Source organism: Astatotilapia calliptera, chromosome 22 (genome assembly GCF_900246225.1).
Source record: "Astatotilapia calliptera chromosome 22, fAstCal1.2, whole genome shotgun sequence".
In the NCBI taxonomy this organism is placed as follows: Eukaryota; Metazoa; Chordata; class Actinopteri; order Cichliformes; family Cichlidae; genus Astatotilapia; species Astatotilapia calliptera.
The window spans coordinates 15,806,619-15,831,687 of record NC_039322.1 but is presented as its reverse complement, the minus strand read 5'-3'; the positions used below and the strand labels follow the sequence as shown (position 1 = coordinate 15,831,687).

At 41.3% G+C, this 25,069-nt stretch overlaps 2 protein-coding genes across 5 annotated transcripts in view; both read right to left on the bottom strand.

Moving 5' to 3' along the window:
* The window catches only part of znf704 (zinc finger protein 704), a 54,383-nt gene extending 36,161 nt beyond the window's left edge, over positions 1 to 18,222 (bottom strand). The window contains exons 1-2 of the mRNA XM_026155794.1: positions 17,050 to 18,222; positions 9,161 to 9,348 (exon numbers count right to left, since the gene is read on the bottom strand). Coding sequence (XP_026011579.1) covers positions 9,161 to 9,348; positions 17,050 to 17,310 — 449 coding nt within the window. The 5' untranslated portion in view covers positions 17,311 to 18,222. The remainder of the gene's footprint in view (positions 1 to 9,160; positions 9,349 to 17,049) is intronic.
* Positions 18,223 to 19,918: 1,696 nt separating this feature from the next.
* The window catches only part of pag1 (phosphoprotein membrane anchor with glycosphingolipid microdomains 1), a 61,296-nt gene continuing 56,145 nt past the window's right edge, over positions 19,919 to 25,069 (bottom strand). For all 4 annotated transcript variants that reach the window (XM_026155477.1, XM_026155475.1, XM_026155479.1 and 1 more), the window contains 2 exons: positions 23,157 to 23,216; positions 19,919 to 22,780 (listed from right to left, as the gene is read on the bottom strand). In XM_026155477.1, the coding sequence (XP_026011262.1) occupies positions 22,445 to 22,780; positions 23,157 to 23,216 (396 nt within the window). In that variant the 3' untranslated portion in view covers positions 19,919 to 22,444. The remainder of the gene's footprint in view (positions 22,781 to 23,156; positions 23,217 to 25,069) is intronic.

Sequence of the window (25,069 nt, the reverse complement as noted above, 5' to 3'; positions counted from 1 at the left end):
GTTGGAACAGGAAGAGGCCATCCCCAAACTGTTCCCACAAAGTAGGTAGGATGAAATTGTCCAACATGTCTTTGTATGCTGAAGAGTTCCTGAAACTAAGGGGCACGGGTGAGTGAATACTTTTGGCAATATAGTGTATCTATTGAGATTTGTGGGGTATTTTGGGAGCCTCTACAGTATTGGCATGCATGTCAATAATGCTATATGTAAGACTTTGCTGTAGCTTCAAACAAATATTACACACATATTGTCATTTCAAAAGCACAGCAGCCCACGTAATCCACCCTGTTGCTTTTCTTGCTTTTGTTCAGCATCTGTTCACTAGTTAAATGTTTGAGCTTTGAGGAAATCTAAGTAAAATCCACATTAACTTTAGGTCATCATTAGTTCTTATGTTTGAATACGATGTGTGCCACTTGATAATGCTGTTAATTAGTACTACCTTATATACACACACACACACACCACAGATGAGAATAATGCACATGCGTCAATAGGATCAATGGGTGCTTTTCTTTTCCTACAGCACTCAGCAATCAGTCCATTAAAAATGGGGACTATAGATTAGTCCACTGCAGCAGCGGAGGGCCCACAGAGCTAACGTCACACAAACACTGGGTTTTAACCACTGCTGTATACATTTCAGGCATATGACAACTGAATACAAAACCACTTGGTGGAAAACAGTGATAGAACAAATGAGCAAATTTCTGGTATTTTCCGAGAGGCTTTAATTCATTGATAAATTGTGATTCTGTGCTGTCACGTCAAAGCATTTAGTCACCCTCCCCTGACAGTAATAGTGAACATTATTGCCACGTTATCTTTATTTACGGCCTCAATACCTGTTTTACCCAAGTTTTTGCTGATGGCTTCAAAACAAATGTGGGCTATAATGAGTCAATTACACTGATAGACATCAATAGTGGACATCTTGAGTTTCAAATACATTATTTAGACCAAGTCAATCAAACCACATGCAGTGAACCTTCAAATTAAGACAGGAGATCATTAATGTTTGTAATTAGTGTGCCAGATGTATGCTGGTGCTTTCAAATCTCCATCGTTAATGTCAGTGTAAATCCCGGACTACACGGATGTTCAGAGCAGAGTTTTTAATAACTGCGCCATCCAATTATGAAATCAATTGAAATGAACCACTCAAACCCAACCTGACCAACAACTCCACTGCAAGACAGCTTATCCATAATTCTACAATTTTACAGCCACAATCCAGGCTATAAGCTAAAGCCCAACCAATACTACATATTTAGGTGCTAAAGACCACAGCAGGTGTTACTCCTGTCAGCAAAGAACAGGAAAGTGAAAATACAATTCACACACAAAATTTGGGCAAAAATAATCTCAAACCAGTTTGAGATTATAGACAAGAAATAATGCAGTACTGACAGTAAATGTGGTTCCAAACAGGTACTAGCAACGTGTATCTGACAAATTGTTTAAGAAGTTATATATATTATTATGTTCGGGTACTCATATATTTGTGATAGACAGAAACCTGCCAGTAATATCAGTCATGCCGAGCCTTTTAAGTTACAGGATATTGAATTATGTATAAATGTAGCTGGAGTGCAGTCTGTGCAGGGGGAAGAATAGGTGTAAGGTATACTAGCAATCACAGCCCAGCCAATAGCATAAAATATTTTTTTGATTTATTCAGCCTATAACAGTCTTTGTCGCTTTTTGACCCTGACCTGCTCGAACTTATATTATTTTTTATATTAAGCTTACCCAGACCCATGGGTTAGAGGTCAACTTGCACATAACTCACTATGAGAGCCCAACAATAACACACACCTTGCCTGCACACTTCCTGCGTCCAGCGCTTTGGCAAAAGTTCATATTGGATTCAGGCCAGCCGACTAATCCATAGCTACCTATTCCCCCATGTACACTAGCAGCACACTTAATTAAAAACCCATTTGCATATAAATTTAAACTCACAATTATACTCCTGTCAGGTTTGTTGTTCTCGGGAGCGAGATCCTTTCAAATGTCCTGGCAGACCAACTCAGTGTGGCTCTCACTTGCGTGCCTCAGATATTGAGAGGAGGAAGAGGAGTTTGCCTTTGATTAGTCTACGTGTAATAAATCTAAAGCTTCATTAACAGCAGGGTGAGGTTGATCTGTGAATACTGTATTTGAGATTAGATGGCGGCAGCAAATCCTGCTGAACAGAGTTAGCCAATTTAACCTACTTTCTTCACTTATCAACAACATGTCACCAACTTGTGGAGGCAGAACCCCCGAGAAACAACAGGCATGATATTTAAGTAATCCATGCAGGCCTCTGTTTAATAAGATGCGCTCCACGAAAAAAAAAAATCCTTCATGCGCGAAAGCTCCAACGACACCCTGCGGCACATGCGCTGCTTTTTTGTCTCAGCTGGGTTTCACGTCTCCTGTGCATTTATTCTTTATCCCCACAGAGAAGATCTAATTTGGGCTCATTACGCTGAGTTATATTTTACTGAGACACCAAAGATGTAAAATGGGAGGTTAGAGAGAAAGGGTGTGGTATTGCACTGATGCACGTGATAGTTACCGCACAACCCTGACACTAATTAGATTGTATCAGTCTAATTTGGGCATGTTTACACTGGTTAGCTGATCCTCTCAGAATTGATTTTAAGATTCTGCTGATCCATTATAAAAAAAAAAACATACACAAAAAAAAACCCCATATGCACCTGGTACCGAGATATGATCAGAGACCTTTTAACCCCACATAAGCCAGAGCCAACACCTTGAGACGATCCCTAGTGGCTGCTGGGGCTTCTTCTATCAGGGCTCCACGACAATAAAGCATAAAAATAAAGCTGTCTTTATCCTACTCCAAGGCTAAGGCAAGATAAAAAAATCTAAGAGTGATTTAATCGGGATGCAATGAATGTGAAATCCTGAGCTGATATCGATGTTTAAAACGATTTGGCCAACAGATGATACAGACGTCATTATTTATCTCCCCTCGTGTTCAAGAGAAACAAAGAAATCTTTGTTTTAAGCTCCTTCAGCTCTGAGTCACATGCTCTTTAACCCTTTAGCCTGTACAAACTGTAGTGACACAACAGATGAATATCGGCCACTGACGTTCAATTAAAAGTTATTTATACAGCACCAAATCAAGCATCTTTAAAGTTTTCTGATCAGTGTTCAGGTTTTATTCACCACAGGACATCCAGTGGTGTTTGGGGTGGGAGCTACTGGGTGGCCTGTAAACACACTGCATCCAAATGTGTTTTTTTCCTTCTTTTCTTTTGTTCTCTCCATTTTCCATTTGCTTGTATTTAAGGAATGTGCTTAAAATAAAAAAAAAACAACTAAATAAATAAATTTAAAAATCCCAGCTAAGGCTGCCATCAAAATAAATCACAACATTCGTATTTTCAGAAGCCGTTTTTATGGTTCAAAAGCAGGAACGCTGATTTACACATGCTGAACAATGTTCCTTTTATATGAATACAAACACGTTTCTGTTATTTTTAGCTGTGTGTGGTAAAGCCAATCAGATTGTCGGAATATTTGCCTCAGCACACCTGGTTTGGTCAAACTGTTGTGAGGAGAAAAAAAAACCCCATCAACATCCAATCAGATAAAGGCCCACTGAGATTAGGAAAGTTAGACAGTGGAGGAGAAGGAATGATTTGTCTTTTCAGATAGTAATCTTCTGGTTTCTAAACTCCACTGGCATCCAAACCAAGAAAACTGTTTTCTTTGGCAAATGCACAGTGCGCTTTTTCCCTCCCTCTCTCGCTTTCCCTCTATGTCACTCACTCTTTCGAAAACCCACGCCGCTCCCCTACTTTCTCTTATTTCGAAACTCGAGCGCCGGCGCTCACCGCAAACACAAACACGTTGTGCAAAAGCAGCGAGAGCTGCAGCGGTGTTTCCAAAAAGGTAAGAAAACTCCATAAACACAAACAAAACCACCGAACAGCAGGAAAACAAACTGATTACAGGCCGTGCCACTTTATCAAAAGACAAACGATAATTTGAGAGTCCCTCTGGGCCTCTTTTTGTCTTTGGCCTTGTTCCATGCCTGAGTTGGCTGATGCAGGCGGCTCTGAGAGTGGAGCACATGGTTGGCTCAGCGCACTAAACTGGGTGATCTGCAAGCACACTGATCAACAATAAAAAAAATGACAATAACAAAATGCTCTTGGCAACAATGCTGGTTTTGAAGTTGGTCCCCTCCCAAATTCCAGTCCACCCCACCAGACTCCTTGTCATCAGTTACCATAATTAAATTACATGTGTAACTTTGTTGAGCTTTTATGTATTAAAAAAAGAAACAAGGAAAGAAAAAACATCATGGAGGAACAGCAAGGGGTCCAGTCATTTAGAAATACATGAATAACCTCTGTTAATGCTAGACAGATTTGGGGTGGGGTGGGGGGGTTGCTGGCTTTCTGAAGAGAAGAGGATTTAAACCCTCAGATCTGCTGTTTTGGGATTTTGTAATAACAAGCAAAGCACTCTTGATTTTGCCTTCATCTAGGGTTATACTTCACTTCCCCTGCTAGCAATTAGTCTCCTGAATGCTATTTGTCAAGAGCCAAGCCATTCGTTTTCCACTGGTCTGGCCCCACTAGCTCTTGTTACAATTGGCCGTTTCCTGAATAAAGAAAACATAAGCCCTTGGAGGAAGGAGCAGACCCAGCAGCTGGCTGAGACTACAGTCTGACAATGTTTAACCATGTCTGATAATTCAGCAAAGACAAACATGGCAATAAACAAATCAGAACCTGCCGCAGTGAGCAAATCTTTCTACTCTTAATGTGCAGAATAAATCTTTTTTTTAAAGACAAAAAAAGGAAATCATTTCTGAGCGTTTGAGGGTTGTAGTGATGGAAAAAAATATCAGTCAACACATGTCAATCATGCAATGCCATCGATTTCTGTTTGCAGGACTCATAAAAAGTTGCCAAAGCAAGCATCCTGCAAACAAAAGCAATGTACGCAGCTACTCGATAAAGCACAGAGAGTTGGACAAGCTGGCAGAAGCATGAAATGTAGTTACAAAAAGCCCCCCGAGGTCCAACATCTTATATGGCACACTGTCATTTTTCCTCTAGTTTCCCAATGATTGCAGAAGAGGCATTTGGGTACTTCACTGAATCCCAGCGAGGGAGGGAACCTATTGTATTCTAGGTTGCAAGGGATCTGGAGAGCCATCAAACAGCCAGACATTTTCTTGGTAAATCACAAGTTGAGAGGGAACTTTTTTTTTTCAGAGCGCAATTAACAACCTCAAGGTCAGACTTCTCTGGAGAGTTCTCTCTGACAAAAATCCTCAGGCATTTTCTCCCTTTCCTCTCTCTTTTGCTGTTAACTTAATAGCTACACATGCTCTCTCAGCTCCGTTACCTTCTTCCCCTCCGCTGTATGCACAAATTTCCCCTCGGTGCTTGGGCTTCCTTGGGCTCCCTCGTCCCTTTGCCACCAGTGGGGCGATCGTGGCTCAAGAGTTGGGAGTTCGCCTTGTAATCGGAAGGTTGCCGGTTCGAGCCTCGGCTTGGACAGTCTCGGTCGTTGTGTCCTTGGGCAAGACACTTCACCCGTTGCCTACTGGTGGTGGTCAGAGGGCCCGGTGGCGCCAGTGTCCGGCAGCCTCGCCTCTGTCAGTGCGCCCCAGGGTGGCTGTGGCTACAATGTAGCTTGCCATCACCAGTGTGTGAATGGGTGGATGACTGGATATGTAAAGCGCTTTGGGGTCCTTAGGGACTAGTAAAGCGCTATATAAATACAGGCCATTTACCATTTACCATTACTCCTCGCCACCTCCCTCCCTCTCGTCTCTTTGCCCCTTTGTCTTCATTACAGATAAACGTTACTCTGTGGTCAGCGGCGACACAATTTCTTCCCCAGTGTGGGAGCAGGTTTAAAATTGGTCGCAGGTGTGCAGCGGATGAGACCTTTGGATCTTAATCTTGAGGCAATAATGGAGCTGTATACCGACGAGGTCACTGTGGGGATATCTAAAGAAAGAGCTTAGAATCATACCTGCTCTCAGGGGCAGCAACAATGAACTTTTCATCTTCTTGATTGTGCAAGCACACTTTATGAATTGGGCTGAAAATTGATTTTTTTTTTTTTTTTTGGAGGGGGGGGGGGGGGGGGGGGAGTCTGCTTTTGCACAATTATAATCCACAATTATTCTTCTTCAATGCTGAAACTTTATTAAGGGGCAAACAAGTCATCTGCACATATAGACATTTGCTTTATCTTCCCATGTCTCCTGTCTCTGTCATTACTGTGTCTGCCGAATGAAGGCAGAAAAATAATGTTCAGAAACAGAAGAGAGGTGTCTTTCAGGTATAAATGAAAGTAGAGTACTGTACAGAAGTTCATTTGTTTAAATTTATTGCGATGAAAATAGGAAGGTGGTGCAGCGATTTATTGAAAAATGGAAAAATCTATGGAAAAGTGGCTTATGACTTCAAATGGTATTTATGTGACTTTCATTTTTTGGCTCACGAAGTGAAATAACTAACAAATCCCTAATAATGACAAAGTTGCTGATGTGCAAAAAGGCAGTAACACAAACAACCCCAGAAAAGACTTAAAAATACAAGATCTGATAAGGCCAGAGCATTTCAGCATGTTTGACTGTTTTTGCTTTTTTAGCAGCTTTTGGTTCAGATGCAGATGGAAATTGTCATGCTAAAAAAACAAAAAAAGTGAAGTGTAACCTTGACTTGTCAAATGAAGATAACACTTGCTATCATTTCACAAAAGTCTGTACACAGAATTGGTTTCAAGGACTTCTTCTTAAATGTTCGTATTAGTGTTTCAACAAGTGGCAGCCAGAGCTTCATTAGAACAAAGCAGGGAAAAAAACCAAAACATAATTACAGGGTTCTTTCCAAGTTTACTGTGAAAGATCTGCTGCCCTTCATTAGAGTGGATAGTGGGTTTAGGTACCATATCCTAACCTCTAACCATGAGATTGGAATTAGTGCGATCTATTCTGACAATCTGACACGACTAGTTTTTGTTATAGCACAGCCCCCGACTCCAGAAGCACATTGCAAAACGCCATCATGCCATGGCAATGTGCTAAAAGTAGCCATGGCAGCCATTGTTAGCTTTTCATTTCACACCCAAATACGCAAAGGTGTTCATAGTTTAAAACCAAATCTAACTTTAGTCATTGGTTGCTTCTATATACACACGTATTTAAGAAGTATTGCACACAGTGCTCATGTTTTTGGTGCCTTAGAGATGTCTGCACAGTCTAAATAAGATCACAGCATACATAATCCAGTTGGAATTCTGGCTGGAGAGCCAATTTGGATTTTCGGAGTGCTGTGTGTGCCCACACCATTAACTCTGAAGATGTGAAGCTCTCTGAAGGTCATGTCTTATTTCAGTCATTTTATGAGGATTTCTGAATGTGACTTATAAGACATCTCCCCGTGGCTACAATGTTTTTAGCTGGCCTCAGCGGGAGGAGGTGCAATCACTAGACAACATGAAGTTGGTCTAGTGATTGCACATAAACTTGAGCAGCAAGATAATCAATAAGACATCCAACCATAAACACATAAATATCAATATTTTTGCAATCCCCATCCAAAGGACAAGTATGAAATTCCAGTCTAATCTATGCGATAGACTTTTCTTCCTTCTTAATGGGCCATAAGGCAGCTTCTAATCAATGACTCATCAACAAATAACAGTTAAATTTAAGGCAATAGCTCAGGATGGAGTGATAAAGTTGCACAAATGGGAAACTTTTGCTGTACTTTTCAGCAAGTTGCCATCGATTGGACTCCAGCAGCAGAGTGAAGGCAGGTAATGAGGAGTGATGTCCAATAACAGCAAAGTGCTTTACAAGGTATTAGGGTTTCACATTTAATTGAGAAAGAGTGTTGTTCCTTTATTAGATAGAACTTCACTGTCGTGCACTGCTGCCCACCAATGGTTAACTGCTCTATTGTGGAAATGGCTTATGTGGGGAATTAGTCTGGTGGTCTAAAATAATATTTGTGTGCACGTGTGTGTGCACGTGTGTGTGCACGTGTGTGTGTGCAGTGTAAAGAGAACCACCGAATGAGTAAAGAAATAACTAATGCATCATAACATAATAATTATTTCCAGTTGTATAGGGTTATGTTCTGCATGTAGGATCAGTTTGGAATATGTGCCACAATGTTTATACCACATGAAAGCAACAACTGTACACGCGGGCTATAAGGGCAAAGTATTCTGCAAGGCCACGGTGTCTTTGCTGTGTAGCAGGAAAGACGCTCAACAGGGTAACTGTTGAGAAACCACCAGAGAGGCATGCCGTTTAAATAACAATACCCATAAATGCTTCTGCAAGTTAAAGAAACAGCATCCAAAAGCAACATTTTGCTGAAAACCTTTTAATATTCAGAACACGGATAGAATCCTAAATCAACAAAATGTCTGGATCGGTTTATAGAGGACCTATTATGCTCATTTCCGCCTCCATATTTTTACTCTTGGATTCTACTAAACTAGCTTTATGTGAGTCACGATTCATAATAATCCACATTTATCTTATAGTAGACACTGGTGTAGTTCACGCTATGTCAGGAAGCAGTTTTAGCTACCCTCTCCCTCCCTTGAAGTCAACTTTCTTGTCTCGATCACAAGGAGAAGGTTTGAAAAGCAGTTCTTTGAGGCATGTTCTCAGACAGCTGTCTGCCCGAGATGACATCATCCACATTAACAGTAGAAAAAAAACAAACAAACTGTTGAGTGTTTACATCAGTCTGAAGCCTGAACCTTTGGATTATATGGATTTGGATTACTTGCACATACACATCTATGCAACTATATATCTATCTATTTATAATAAACACACACACACACACAACACTGTATGTTGGAAGAGTGTAGCATGTGTGAGGCCATATAATAAAATATTTATGTAATGGAGTAAAGCAGACTCTTGCCAAATTATCTTGTAAACTATGTGCTGCAAAATTGGCTTCGAGGATCAAATAAAATACAGGATGTCAGCCCACATAAGGTCTGTCCTATTTGTGAGATGACATATCTATGTCATAAACTTTTCGTGAACTTTGCCTGTACCACTCTAGCCAAGCTGCCTGCAGGATAGGAATCAGACTGTCACTGCTAGAGAATTTCATATACACAGTCCTACCTAGCGTGGGGGACGTCAATGCTGGAGGAGACTACTTTGCGTTTCTGCTCCAGCAGGGACACCGATCGGGTGTCAGAGTCCCGGCTAACACGTTTTCCGTCCGTTGAACGCTGCTCCTCCGCTGGCTCTGGGCTCAGACAGCTGCCCTCCACCTTCTGGCCATCTGGAGCTCCGTTACTGGAGCTCTGCTGTAGAGAGGCGAAAAAAAGAAATAATTCAGTGCTTGTGCAGAAATACCACATAAATAAGTTGGAAGAAATGATGAAGTAGCAATCAGCTCCTTCAAATGGCCTCTTTTTTTATTTAACAAGGTCATAATGATAAATATCTTTTGCAATTCTGTTACTGGTGAAGAACACATCTACAGAATGAGTCCATTTCAATTTATTATTAAAGAGAGTAACCAAAAGTAAAAATAGACAGAAAATAAGGTCTGGGCATTGGCTGCCTCAAAACCTGGCAGCTAAAATTTGAATTTGAATGTTTACATTTCAAATGTGATAGAACACAGTCTAAATACGGTTTAAGAAAATTTCCACATTCTTGGGCCTAAAAAAAGTCTTTGCCAAAACACACTGGACAGAGTAAAAAATGAACAGTGGTCAGTCACAAAACCAGTCTATTATTCTTCCTGCAGACGTTTTGGAGGGATGAGGTTTTCCACAAAAGACTGCACTGTCATGAGCAAAAATATAATAAAACATTACATAATAGCACCACACTTGCTTTTAAAGTAATTTGTTTAAAAAAAAAGAAAATTCATTTTTAAAAACAGCATCATCTGTACTTTCACAAACACCATCAGGTTTTAGTGGAAGAAATGTGAGCAATTTATTGATAAGGCCAGAGAGTGAAAGAAGGGTTTGCATGTATGTATGTATCACAGCCACCTTATTAGGAACATCTGCTTAACTCCTTGGTAACACAAATATCTAGTCAACCAATAACATTTCAGCAAGTTGATGCATTTAGACATGCAGACATGCTGAAGTTCAAACTGACCATGAGAATGGCGAGGAAAGGTCATTTAAGTAACTTTGAATGGGGCATGGTTGTTGGTGCCCAAAAGGCTGGGTGAGGATTTCAGAAACTGCTGATCTACTGGGATTTTTCCCCACATAACCATCTCTATGGTTTACAAAGAAAGGTCTTAAAAAGAGACAACATCCAGAAAACTGCCAGACCGGTTCAAGCGGACAGGACGCTGGTTACAACCAGTGTGTGCAGACGATATGGTCAGAATTTGGCATAAACAACAGTAAAGTGTAAATCTGTCCTTACTAGGCCTTACTTGAAATTGATGGCCTTTCCGGCTTTTTAATGCTTAAAAAAAACAAATTATATATATTATTATCCTAAGTCTTTGGTCCCAGACATTCTTATACACAGAAAAAAACCCTATCATTGTATTTTAAACAAATACATAGAGAGGAAGTATATTTCACTGGTTTCACTACATCATCACATTGGTTACTTATCTCCCATAGCCAAGCCTCAAACAGAGTGGCTTTGTCAGATATAAGAAGCAAGGGTTGGATCAGACTGAGAAACTTGGGGACACTGCACACTTATTCAGTAACTTCTCAAGAAATAAGAATATAGGTCAACCCTGCTGCATTGCATTGGTTTTACTTAGAGCTGGGCAATATAAGATTTTTTCATATCACGATATGTTTTTTTCGTTTCAGGCGATAACGATATCTATCACGATATAAGCCAAATAACTATATTTGTAAGATTTAAATGTGCCGTTGCTCACAAGTAAAATGTGAAATAATCAGCAGCTTGTTTTTATTTAAATATTTATTTCCCATAATAAGTTCAACAGGGTAGATGTACTTAAGGAACATGAGACTTTTTCAGATAAATAAAGGCAAATATTGCAAACTACACAAAAGGCAGCCGCTAAAGCGTTTAAGTTTCAAAATAGAACAAACAAAACAGACTAAATTGTCAATTCCACTTAGAAACAAAATATTAATTCTAAAAATAAATCTTAGTTTGTTTTACAGAAGAACAGACAAAACTGACTAACTTTTGTCAATATCAAATAAACTGAGAACTAAAAGGAAATTCTCAATCTCTCCTTGTTGTATAGCTGAGCTTTTCAAACAGTTTTAACAGGTACTTTAGTCTGACAAAAGCCGAATGACGAATTAGCGCTTCCAGTCAGAGATTGAGCATGCACCGCTTTATTGTATTTCCAGACTTGTTTTCGGCACAATTTACAGTGCGTGCTATTCTGTTTTTTGTCAGACTTGAAATAGCCAAAATACTTTCACACTAAGGAACTTCTATGGCTCTTCCGTTCGACAACCATCATCTGTTTTCTCTTCGGTAACCTTCGGTCACGCTCTCGGTTGATTTTTCTCTAGTCGGCGCACTCTTTTCCTCCATTACCCGGGCGGCACGGCGGCTGGCTGCTTCCCAAACAAATACACATGTGCGGCTTGGCACTTGTGCTGTACGTAACAAGTCACGTGATGTGACGCTGCGGCTGTGATTGGTTCGGCTCTGCGCTACTTAATTTGGATTGGCTGTTCTTTTATTTTTTTTTTTTAAGAGGACAAGAGCGGTGAGGTCTATTGCAATAGTTTAATTTTTCTATCGAGAAAAAGTTATTTCGCAATACATATCGTTATCGTGCTATCGCCCAGCTCTAGTTTTACTGTAAGACTACAGATTTCATAACGTAAACATTGTGTTTTATTAAATAAGAATCAAACTGTCAACAGAGACTATAAAATGTTGACTAACATCATAGTTCACGGAAGCCAAGGAGCATTTTCACATAAATAGTCATCTTTTATGTACAGTCTATTGCCACAACCAAAGTAATGGTGTTTATTAATTAAATAAATCCTTAAAGGGTAATAAAAACAACTTTTTTTTTTGTTACGGCAAAATAAAGTCTCAGATAAACTGCCTGTTTTATCTCACAGACATACTGATTCATCTTGCTACGATTCGGGCAACATTGCAGAAGCAATAAAAAAGCAGAATGAAGTTCAAGGTAGACTGGGGTAACCAGCAACAATGGCTTTCTTTGTTTCAGGGCTTCAGCCATTAAGGTGACCTGCTCTGGCAAGATTGTCGGATCAAAAAACAAGCGCAAATGCACCCACCAACACAGACACACAAATACACACGCACCTCTGTTTGTAGCTAAAGCCACGGTGATCTTAGAAAAACACACTGAGAAAATGGCAAAACAAAAGCAGAGTGACACACACAGCTGCCCACACCGAGCGCTGAGGAGAATGGCATTCAGGCCAGTGTGTGTCTGTTCGTGTGTGTGAACTAGATCATTATCTTAAAGCAGTGCAACAGGATTAGTCTTTACTGTGGAAAAGTCAACACACACACACAGAATGCACACGCCTAACACACAACACCATTCATTTCGATTAATGAGACAGAAAAAAAACATGACGAATGGATATCAAATATCATTCATGATATAGTCTCGTCACAAAAAATGCCCAGTGCTGTGCAAAATACACAATGAAAACACAAACTTGAGCAAAACAACAAGATGGATTACACCGGCTGGGAGAAGATTAGGTGTTGTGTGTAAGATGAGTGTATTCCTCGGATAAAACCAACCGTAATTCCTTCCTTTCACCGGGCTTATGAATTATAGCGTTGCAGAGAGCCAGGAAATTGTGAATCATGCCAAATCGGTGGTGAAATGTGAGTTGCATATGTCAAAGCTGGTGTGTGTGTGTGTGTGTGTGTGTGTGTGTGTGTGTGTGTGTGTGTGTGTGTGTGCGTGCGTGAGTGCCTGTGCAGAGAACAAATACCCGGAGTGTCCCTCCTCTCCTCATCTATCATTCTCGTTCTGTGTCCCACTCAAAGAGACACAAATTAAAACTCGTAACCTACTTACAGCAGTTTGTGAAGCGTAAAGATTCTTCTACCTGTGCAGGTCAAAGGTCATAATAAAGAATTTCAGTGGAAACCACGTCTGTTAGCTCATGTGGGTCTTTGTTGCTGGGAGGAATTTCTATTATGACTATTAAAAATAGTTCTGATAAAGACAGTTAATGGCTTACTCATAATCTCAGTTTTTCCAATATGGCATTCCTGGACTGAACCACATCCTGACCACAAGTTTAAAAAAAAATGCAAACAAACATTGGCTTTTTTTAAAACACAATTTCATTCAAAAAAAGTGCAGCAATATATTTTTTGGATGTTTTAAATATTAAATTAAGGGGGAAAAGTGTATCATCCTCATACAAAAATATCCTGGCACATGGCAATAACATCACTTTTTTTTTTTAAATTAAAATTAACTTACAATATGAATACTTTGTCAAAATGACCCTTTGGCATGGTGCCTGGTGAGTCAATCTAATCAGGCTGGGCCAAATATCCTGAGCATAACATGTGCCAAACTGTGGGCTATAGCTGCCTGTAGGGTGTTATGTACAAATTGAAAAATCTACATTTTAATTACACAGCCCAAGGTGTCTAACTAATTTAAAAATAAAAGACAGATTTAAATGACTGTGTTTAGTTTGATTATTTTAGCTGGGCTCCAAATGATCTCAGCTGGATGCACTGTATACATTAAGGTTTAGTGAATGGATGAAGTTATCACCTTTTTTATCCTTTTACTTATGATGTACTGGTTCCTTGACTTGAGAACATGTCGGTAACGCACAATAGCTTTAGCAGCTAAGGATGTTTGCTGGTGTCATCTTCTTTTATATTCAGAGTATTACTGACACACACAATAGACTGTGTATGAAAAATGAAAGTCGCTTCAAGGTCTGAAAAGGGAAGCCAATGCAGAAGAGTCTAACCAATACGGGATTTTTAAGACCAATTTCGACAGACATTTGGTGATTAAAAAAAATTGTATATTCTGATATTGCCAATATTTTTTTCTTTCAGACACACGAGACATACACAGATTTCTCTAATATTTGTAACGTGTATTTACTCGTGTACACTCTGACCGACTCCACTCAGGTCAGCTGGTTGTTGTGTAGGTAGCTTCCAAACCCGGTTTCGGAACAGAAAAATTGTGGAGTGCCCTCTGGTGGACAAACTATGCATCATCAACAATCATAACATCAGTGAAGGGCTCTTTCTCTGATTTCTTTTTCTTTTTTTTCCATCTGTCTTTATAAACGTCAATACCAACAGTTCAATAGATAACTAATAATGGCTGAAAATATCGGCCCACCGATAAATCGGTCGGGCTCCACTTAAGCCTGCATTCTTTTCAATGGCCAGCAGGCTGCAAATTTTTCAAACTCTATAACTGCCCCAATGTGTGATCTCATTAACAGTTTCTTAATGAGTTTATGAGCTCCATCACTACTTTTAAAATCATACTGAATACATTAGTGTCAAAAAAAGAGGCTAAAACCAACTCACTGTGTACCTGTCGATCACAAGTTGTAAACCAGTGAGTGTGTGGTGTCCCTGAGTCCACTTCTGATTGGTTACATCTTAATACCAAGATGATACTGGTAAAAATACTCAGCTCGAAGCTTCACAGCAGAACTTCACTAACCCGCCATTGCCATCTTAAATAGTCTATAAAATGGACACAGCTGGAGAGTCTTATCAGTATAACAAGTGGATGTAACACCTTGTAGACATAGTCCATAGTCTAGTATGGTCAATGTCAAACACTCAGAAGCAAATGATGGTAAATGAGCCTTTATGTACAAATTATTATTATCATTATTAGTAATACTTTTTTTGTAGATAGGTTACCACTTTATATATATATATATATATATATATATATATATACATATATATACACACTCATAACCTTCCTTCACCCTCAAAGGATTACTCATCCATTTCCACATGGGTGCCAGCATCCAGACTGACTGTAGTTCCTGCTGATGTTGCTCAGCGAACCAATAAGCTCAGCCAGCGACGGGCCCGCCTGAGATCACCGCCTTAGAACAAAGAGTCACAGCCTCTGTCAACAAGCTTGCTTCATTGACTCCCGCATCGGTGTGCAACAAACACAAACAACGACAGCTCCGGCCCAACAAGAAGTGAGTGAGATCTCTTTGTTAGCAGCTGGAGAAATCACCGTAACTTAGTTCTCACACAACATACATTTGCACAAAACAGCAAGTCAACAAGTGGCATCGCGCCCCCCCACTCCCGCCCCATGCAAAACAGGGACCATTCGTTCGCCATTCTGGGCACAGAGCCAAGCATCCAGATTCTTTGGAGCACGCCACCCGTTGCCAACCTGGGGGCGCCCACTTTGTCGGCTGTACAGCTGCTGCTGTTCAAACGGGGTGGCATGCTCTCACAAACAGCTCCTGTTCCAGGATTTAAAGCAGTCACATCTCACTCGTTAAAGATCCAAAACACACAACAGATGAAAATCACATTTATATTAGCGCCCTAATGCACACAAAAAGCAACACAGATGCACATGTGAATGCATACACACACAGACACACACGCACATACAGAGCATACCCCTCCTCCTCATTTTATGGCTTGTTTTCGACATCAGCGGGAATTGAGTCGTGCTGAAAGAGAATTGACCATTGTGCTGACAGGAATACGTTCTCACCCTCAGCTGCACTTCTCCAGCCTGCGCTGGGGACTGTAACAGAATTGTGCAACAGCTTTTGTGTTGATCACTGCATGCACAACTGCAAAACGGGAGACCTAAGTTCACACTGCATTTCCCATCACTCACAGATCTAACAAGTCCCCCCGAAGAGCGGGTTTATCTTTGGGAAGATCTGGCATCTGTTTGTAACGATTTAAATAACAGTTTACGAGATTTATGTGCATTTTCAGGCAGAAGAGTACAATTTACTGCTGCAGGAACTGTGACAGATCCACAAACTGTGGCTCAACATTTCAGCTTTGGTCATAGAAATAAGACTGAAGATTACAGCCTGCAAGTTTCTGCATCAACAACATGAAAACACACACACAAGAAATGCAATCAAAATCACAGCATCAAAAAAAGTTGTTATTCAGCCACAAGCATTCCTCAGTCACTCCCTCGCTATAAAAAGGATGAACACAATACCCCACACACACACACTTCCCCTATGTTAGAAACAGTGTGCTCATCCAAGAGCTGAATTGGCCTTTTCTTCCTCGCACAATCTTTATTTGGGGCCACGTGACAGAAAAGCATTCAAGTTGGATTGCAAGGCAATCAGATCATCGCTTGTTAGGCCTACATCAGGACTGCAGATTTGGACACCGTCACAACTTACTATCTTGACTCTAATGCAACAAGAAGTGCGCGTGATCTCTTTTATAATAGCTCTTAAAACAATAACACCCTTGAGCAGAATGAGTGCACACAGAGACGATCGATTTTAAACTGTGTAACATGCATTAATATATGAATGAGAGAAAAATAAACAACAACAAAAAAAACCTAAATGTAATTAAGTCTTTAACCAAATGTGCAATTAAATGCCGGTTGCGCAGAATTATCTGTAAGAAATGTCACATTCACATACATATATGTATAAAATATAAGGCGGCGAGCATGCAAAAACCTTTACATCTTTACATTTACATCAATCTAAAACGCTGCAGTCAGAGCGTGTTTGTTTGCCTCATCTTACCCACCCACTAGCCCACATAAACATTGCGCAGGCCCCATCAAGCCCTTTGTCCTATATATCTGATGTCGCCAAATGTCATGACAGTCCGTTATATGCTTCAATATGCAAACGACTCATTATAGCAATAACAGCATAATGCATTTTTTAAAATCCCAGCCGGTTAAATCTCTCGTCCGCGGCGGCGGGAACGGCGGCGGTGACACCGTTAAATCCGCTCCGTGCAGGAAGCGGTTAAACGCTGCAAAACACCGCACAACAACAACAGTGAAGCGTCGCCTGCCGGTCGGACCCACGTACCTTCAGGCTGGACTTGAGTGGTCCTTTGGCTGCGGTGTGGTTGAAGCCCGAGGCTATCTCCTCCTCGGAGAACTCCTTGAGGCTCCCGTCTTGCATGAGCACGGTGTAGACGCTTCGCCGGGCTCCCGCAGCCGACAAGTCTCTGTTTTCCTGCTTGACAGCCTGGACCACTCCTGTCACCGGGGCACCGTCCCCCGTCGGACTCGGCGCATAAACGCGGCTGCCGAGGACCGAGCGCTTCACCAGGCGCCTCGTGTGCATCTCTAAAAACCGTTTCACTGTATTCAAAGCCGGCGAGCCGGTAAAATTAAATCATTAAGCGTCGAATTATAGCCGGTAAACAGCGTCGTGAAAAACACAAAACTGCAGCGGGTAGACTACGCGCTCCAACAGCCCTGACAAAATGTTAGAAAGGGGCAACATACTCGGAGGAGGGGGAAACTCCAAACAGCGTCCGGAATGCACCGCGCACAAGCACCCCGTAAAAAAAGAAACAAGAAACCGACCAGCTCTGAATTAGTAGCCGACGACTACGATTCATTCGCCGCTAAACAACCTCTACATCCAACCGGCTACCAATCTTCCTCCGTTCGACCTGTTTGTTTTCCTCTCTGCTCCCTGCGAGCTGAAGGGGCGGCGGGAAAACGCGGACTAATCGCCGTAGTCGTGAGCCGAGGCGACACTTATACACGATTATGTAAAAATGGTGGCTAATACAGGGCAAACAGCTTGAGCATAGAGGCACGGGAGCCAGCACGTCGAATTTTTCCGCCCCACACGGCTCTGTACCCCGACACCTCGCCGTATGTGTTACAAAAGATTGAAATTTGACCGTTAACCGGCTCCGGTTCCAACTACTGCCGCATCCAGTCCGCCGTCACCTCAGACCGAGCGGGGACTCTACCGGCGGAATGCTGCCTGTAAACATGTGCGGTCCGGCGGCCACGGCGGTCTCTAATTGGTCGGCGCTGCACACGCCTCCACAAGCCCCCACCGCTCCCCTTCTCCTCCGAAAGAAGGTAATGCAACCGGGGAGGATGCTCCATTGAAAACAATGACGCAAGGAGAGATTGGAAGCGAGAAGGGAGGGGGTTATGGCAGAGGGAAGAAAGGAAAAAGGCGGGAATTTAGGCTGTGGAAGAGAGAAGATTTGGACCAGGCAGCAAAGCTTCATGCTTTAACCTACTTGTACAGCCTACTTTTCAGGTGCCGTGGGACCTCTGAATTACTATGATCTGGTTAAAAATAAATAAATAAAATGAGCTGAACTGGTCTGCGTTTTTGCTTATAAAAACAACAGGTTATTTCCCTTTTTTTAACATGCCAGTTTTGTTCTGGTAAAACTGGTTGTCGAACATAAGGTCCGGGGACCATAATCGCCCTGGCAAAGACTTTAACCGGTCCCACAGTTTTATAACAAATAAAGGAGGGTATAACTTTGGACTCTTAAATATATTTTCACAACTTTTACTGCTGTTTTGTTTTTTATAGATGGATAGATAGATACAATTGCATTGTTTTTTTTATCATTTTTCATCTTTATACCAGCACAGTGGATTTTACACCAAGTGCAAACTTTCACTTTGAATTCAAGGGGTTGCATTCATACAGTCATTTTCATACAGATGCTCAAAAGTAATTGGAGAGTTAACCAAAGGACGATGATGTGGCTACTGATAGAAGTAGCAGGATAAACAGCAGGATGTGAAGTGTACAGGGCTACACTCTCCGGATAATGTCTCAAAGCATGCTGCAAAAGCAACCCAAAAGTTTCTCAAATCAAAGAAATTGGATATTTTTCAATTGTCAGGTCAGTCACCTAATCCCAGCCCAATAGAGCATGCTTTTCAGTCCCTGAAGAAAAAACTGAAACCAGAGAGAACCCCACAAACAAGCAAAGAGGCAATACAAATAAAAAAGATGTGCTGCTGTATACTAATGGACCTAATTGTACAGAACATCGTAGAGCAGGGATGTCAAACTCATTTTACATACTGGATCATATAAAGCCCATTGTCATCTTAATTGGGCCTGACCAGTGAAATTTGCTTTTTAGTCAGTGCAAAGAAGTTGATTAAAATGATTAAAATATAGTTAAAAGACCAAAATTTATGCTGTTCTTCACATTTTCCAAAGATGTCCAATAGGCCAGATTGGAGGCTTTGTTGGTCAATTCTGACCCCTGGGCCTTATTTTTGACAACCCTGCAATTGAGCCTGAAAAGGAGGGAAAGGAGTAGAAGAAGCAGAAAGACACAAAGAACCGAAAGGGGAGCAGAGGAGGACAGGAGGAAGACAACAACAGGTGTGAGGACCCTTTGATTAAACAGCATTATCCTTATAGGAAGAAGAAAAAAAAAATACTTTACATACTTAGGGATGAATTTATATCATCATAAATACATTTTAATTTTCCAAGGATAGACAGCGCCCTCCATAACGTTTTAGAACTGTAAGAAAAAAGTCAGCAGGGTCTTATTAAACACTTGTGCCCAGGGGTCTCTAACTTGATGACCGGGGTAGTCCCCTTCCTTCAAATAATCTTAAAGCCGCCTCAGAGGGCTGTTAACTCTCATATAGCTGGCATCACGTACTAAATGAGACATTTAAAAGTGTGATTTCACAAGCTATCGCTCTCTGAGAACCAAAAAAGTCCCGGGATAAATCTCTCTCTTTTGAAAAGAAAGTTCAGTTTGATAAATCAAGTGTGCCAGCACGCTGATTCATCGTAATTATCACCCAGCGTGGCAGAGAAAATACACCAAAGAATGTTATCACAGAAACAAATGACCTAATTAATGTCAAACGTTAATGTTTTTGGAAACTCTTACCCAGCGTACAATCCTTCTACAAGACATCGCCCCAGAGAATTAAAAGACAAAATGGCACCATTTATTATACTTATATATTTAATAGAACAATTCATGTCATAAAATATTTACATGCACAGAATGGAAATTGGACAGAGTGGAGTGACAGATGTGGCTATAACCGCCAAACCAGGCTTTGCCCTTTAATCAAAGGCGGGTGTCACCATAGAGTTGTCTGATGGTCGTGAGCGGGAGGAGGGGGAGGAGAAGGGAGGGGGGGGGGGGCAAATCATCTCATTTAGTGAGGGTGCTTCTCCACTCCCCCCCAATCCCTATAAGGAAATATGTGTTTATCTGACCAACAGCTTGAGAGAATAATCTTTTGGTGCAAGTAAGCATCTTTTAGCGGTGTGTTTAAGTTTTGTCCTGATTAGATTTGGCACCAACACCCCCCCCCCAACTTTGGCAGATCTTCCTTCCTAGTGAAAAAGAAAACAACAAAACTGATAATTAAAGATGTTTTTCTCATAAAATACTGGGAGGTGGGTGTGTGGGGGGGGAGTGGCATTTAAAATCCTCTTTCACAGTAGCAACACTGGGAGATACAACAGCACTTCAAATGTATATAATTTATTAATCCGATAGCAGTCAGAGCAGGCCGTATGAAACCACGGGCGAGCTCCAGCATGTCTAATGAAACACAAACCCGATGCTGGAGATACTGTAACGCTGTAATATTCTGATGTGGGTGGAAACAGATGACACCGATTTTTCTGCTAAGAGGTTACATACTGTAGCAATGATAAAAATAATAATGATGACAAAAAAAAGATATTTACAGCACAAAGCAGAGGCAGTATTCATTTAAAAATAAACAGTAACGAGGCAATTTCTTTTTTGTGTTTAATAAAAGTACCACAGGTTTCTTAATATGCATGTACCAAAGGGAGCTGTACCATATGTCTGGCATTTCAATGGATATTCTCAGATATGAAACGCCATCAACTTTGAGTTAAAATAACATGAAAACATGGTTGAAGTTGTTGTTTTTTCTTAAAACAAGTCATACAATCAGTGCTTTTAATCTTATTTTAAAACTATATGACTCTGGACATTGTACAAATAAGTAAAAGCTCACATTAAATTTTCCAGCGAGTAACAGTTGATTAAAATACTCCTCTAACTACAAGCCTCGATTGGCACTGTCGTCAGTTCAAGCTACACAGAGACAGGCATGGTTTCCTGTATTTAAAAGAAAAAAAGAAGCGCTAGATGTTGAAAAGTGTGCAGCGATGTTAACTGCTTTCGATAATCTGTACTTGTGCTTTAATGCCGACAGAAGACTGTACCAAGAATAGACTCGAGGAAACATACGAAGTACAATAATACAAGCTCGTCGCGTCATTTCATCACAATATGTCATCTGAACTTGTTTGACCAAAGTGTGCAAAATGACAATATACACTGACACATTCATTTTTCTTTCTTTCTTTCATTTGTTTGTTGTTTTTTTAAAAACAATGAACTCTTTAAATGCTCTGGGGGGAACACGTACCTAACTGCCACAATCCTCGCAACTCATTTTCATTTAGTATCTCAGTAAAAACGCTAGAAATTTAATTTTTTTTATAAATGCCTATTCGCTTTTTTCTCTCACAGACATACTTTAACATTTCACAATTACACAACAATAATCGTCTTCAAATAAATATGAAATTCACAAAAAAAACCCTTTGACATCGACTGTAGCTCTTCTAAAAGAACAACAACAAAAAAAAGCTTTAAAAACGTGTTGCGACACTTCCCTTCTTCCTTCACTCCTCGTTTTCCGTTTTTTTGGCTCGCCACAGATGACTAGCGTCAACCTGCGACACGCTAAGCCCACACACATGCGCCGTGTAGTCTGAGCAATGACACGTGTGCGCGGCAGGGAATTCATCAGCTGTGTTAAATGGTGAAAATCTACTGAATGCAACCTCTGTCTCTGCTAACCGTTTGGCAGCAAAACTGAGAGGGGTGGGAGAATGCACAGTGGAGGTGTTGCCGACCTGACAGGAAAAAAGCCTAAAAATACACCACCTGACACCTCAATAAAACATGACACTGAGTCACTCGGAAGAAACTAGAAAGACTAGCAGCTGCAGAGAGAGCACACAAATAATATAACCTTCACGTGTGTAAGTGCATGAATTTCACCATCACTTTATGGCACTGAATTACTTTTTTCTTTTTCTTAGATAGTGTCGTTAGCTAACTATTAAAATGCTGCATGAGTGTTGCGATTGGATATTTATTTGGTAGTTTAACTATTGAATATTTTTCTTCCACAATCAAGTGTTGTTAAGGCCCACCAGTACCGATGACATTCACCATGACTGATGAACTAAAGGAGTCAAGTTTGGATATGATAAACCGTACCCAGGCTATAAGGAGGATGCTCGTGCACGGCTGGGTGGATGCTGCGGCGAGCTGTTTTCTGTTCACAAGTCATGCGCCCAAAGCATCCTTGATAGCAAGCTTAAAGCACTGCAGCGAAGTCTGTTAGATGCATCCAGGCGATACGAGGAGGGGAGCGGGGACGATGACTTAAAGGCGGGACATTTCTGGGCCCAGACCCAGCTCTCCGACGCTTTCATAGTCGGGCTCCGCCTTGCCCACGTCTGACCCCTCGGCTCGGTGCTCGTCCTCTGAGCTATTAGTCTTTGGGATGCGGATGGTTTCGTAGCCTGGGTCTGTGCTGTCGGCGGGGCCGGGCTCATCGGGTTGGCTGTAGATATCTCGAACGGTGGCGTAGAGGTCACCGGAGGAGGAGGCCGGGACCAGACCTTTAATCTCCGCTATGCTGCTGTAGTCGTGCTCTTTGTCCTCCTCGTTAACAGCGTCGTCACAGTTTGTTTTGTTGACTGTGGAGTACACCGCTGACTGAAAGGCACAGAGAGAGAGAGAGAAAGACAAAAATGACACAAACCGTTAACCACAATCGTGTTGTTTTTCTTCTTCTTCTTTAGTTGGGTTATTACTCATCTAATATCGCCAAAAAAGCTGCACGTCAAAAACGGCACAACAGTGGAGATAATAAGATTGTTAAAACACTGACGCATTCATACTCAAGGACCCCTGCTACGTCCCCCCCCCCTCCCCAAGCACATTGTGTGATGTTATCTGACTATTTTTCCACTGTGTTCTATTTTTTTTTTTCTCGGGTGCTCGGAGCATTTGCATTCGCACAGCAGAGGAGCTGCTGTCTCGGGACCGGAGACGTCAGTTTTGGGAATAAGGGAGTTTAACACACACTTACCTCATTGTCTGACAGAACGTGGTTGTCGAACTTCGGTGCAGGAGACGGAGGGGAGTGTAACTGGAGGAGAAAAGAACAAAAAAAACAAAAAGAACATTTAGATATGGGAGTCGGTGTATAAAAGGAAAAGAGTGAGGTTTTAAAAGCTTCCACGGTTGCTTAAATCACCCAACAGCGTCCGTTAAAAGAATCTGAAGGTATGTTACACATTTTCATTTTCAGGAATTTAGATGTAAAAAAAACCTCTTTTTAATATATATCAAAGCAAGGCAAACCCAATACAGCAAACAGAGCTGATCCAAACGCCTTTGAAGGAATTAAATGAAGACATAGTGGACTTCATATCGAGCTTTATTATTAAAACATGCTGGCAAACTATCGACAAGTTCTCAGAAACAGTACCCAGCAGAAACAGTACCCAGCAGAAAAGCACCATGAGTATGAAAGAACGCCTGGTAGCTGATCGATAGTGAAATTCTAAAGTGTTCCCAGCAGTGGGAGGAAAACACGCTCTGCATTTTCGCTTTAAACAGTCGAGCACGCGAAGCTACAGCTCGCAACAGGCACTCGTTCATTAAAAAAATTAATAAATAATGGAGTGAAAGTCGGTAGGCAGCGACGGAGAATGCGATGCGTTTGTGCAGTCTCTGTCCACTCCGTCTTATGATCAATGAGAGGGCCATTAATCAAAAAAGCACATCTGACAGCAGCACAAAACACCTCAGGAGCCTAATAAGAATCTCAATAACCCCGCCAGCACTGACTAAAGAGTTTATGTCTAGTGGAAAATAAGGGAAAATATTGTTAGGTTTTTTTAAATTCAGATGTAGTCCTTGGACAATCCAAGGTTAACGGTAATACACTTAAAAAGAAAAAGGGGAAATGTGCTCCCTGCTGAGGCACAGCACTCGATGCCTCACGCGAGCTACAACGTTAGGTACTGAATGAAAACCTGAGCCCATCCATCAAACTGTCCACCGCAGCTGTACAGCCGAGTATCTTCATGCAGACACATGTTTCTCCAGCGTTTTCTCCAAGCACTTAAATCAATATGATGACTTTATGGTTAATGCATGTTTGGAGACATGATTACTTTTATAGATCCAACATACACTCGTGATGCAGCTGACGCCTTTTACGTTTCACTTTAATTAGCCAACCAATTAGGCAGAATGCCCCCAGAGGAGTGTTTGCACGAAACAAGGACGTAGGTGACATGACCCAGACACCGCACCTCCAAGTTTGTTAATCTAATGTGAAGCTCGCCTCAAGTATTATTGCAAATTAGAGTGGAATTTTTCATTTAGTCGGACGCGCATCAAGCATCTAAACTGCAGATGGGTGTTAAAATTTGAGTCGTAAAAACTCAATTATGTCCGCGTGAAACATTTCTTTTATTAAACGAAGAACCGCGACAGGACGGGTGCTTGTTTTGTGTCGATACACATCAGGACTTTACGTCTGACAGATTAATATTTTGCTGTGTTGCAGTAAGGTGGTATGCTTATGTCTGTGGGTATAAGGGAGGATTATGGGAGCTTGTTTATGTGCACGTAGGTGACACAGTGATATACGGGGCAACAGGTTTGACTGTAAGCTGATTATAGCTGTCTCAGAGGATGGGCGAGTCAGGTGTCAGTGTGTCCGTCACAGTGACGCGCATGTTAAGACACATATACAGTATATTATATGAGCATGAATAGACCAGTTCAGGGTGTTGGAGCTGCATGTAGTTGGTCAAGTACATACGGTTAGGTTTTGCCTCTGTGAACAGTTGAGATATAATTTGAAGGAAGACTTTCAGCTTCAATTTAAGGGGTTCAGCAAAAGAAATGCATTAAATGCAGGCCTTTTTATTTCTGCAGCCACCTGTAGTTGCAACTTGTTTGTGGGTCTTTCTGCCTTCAGTAACT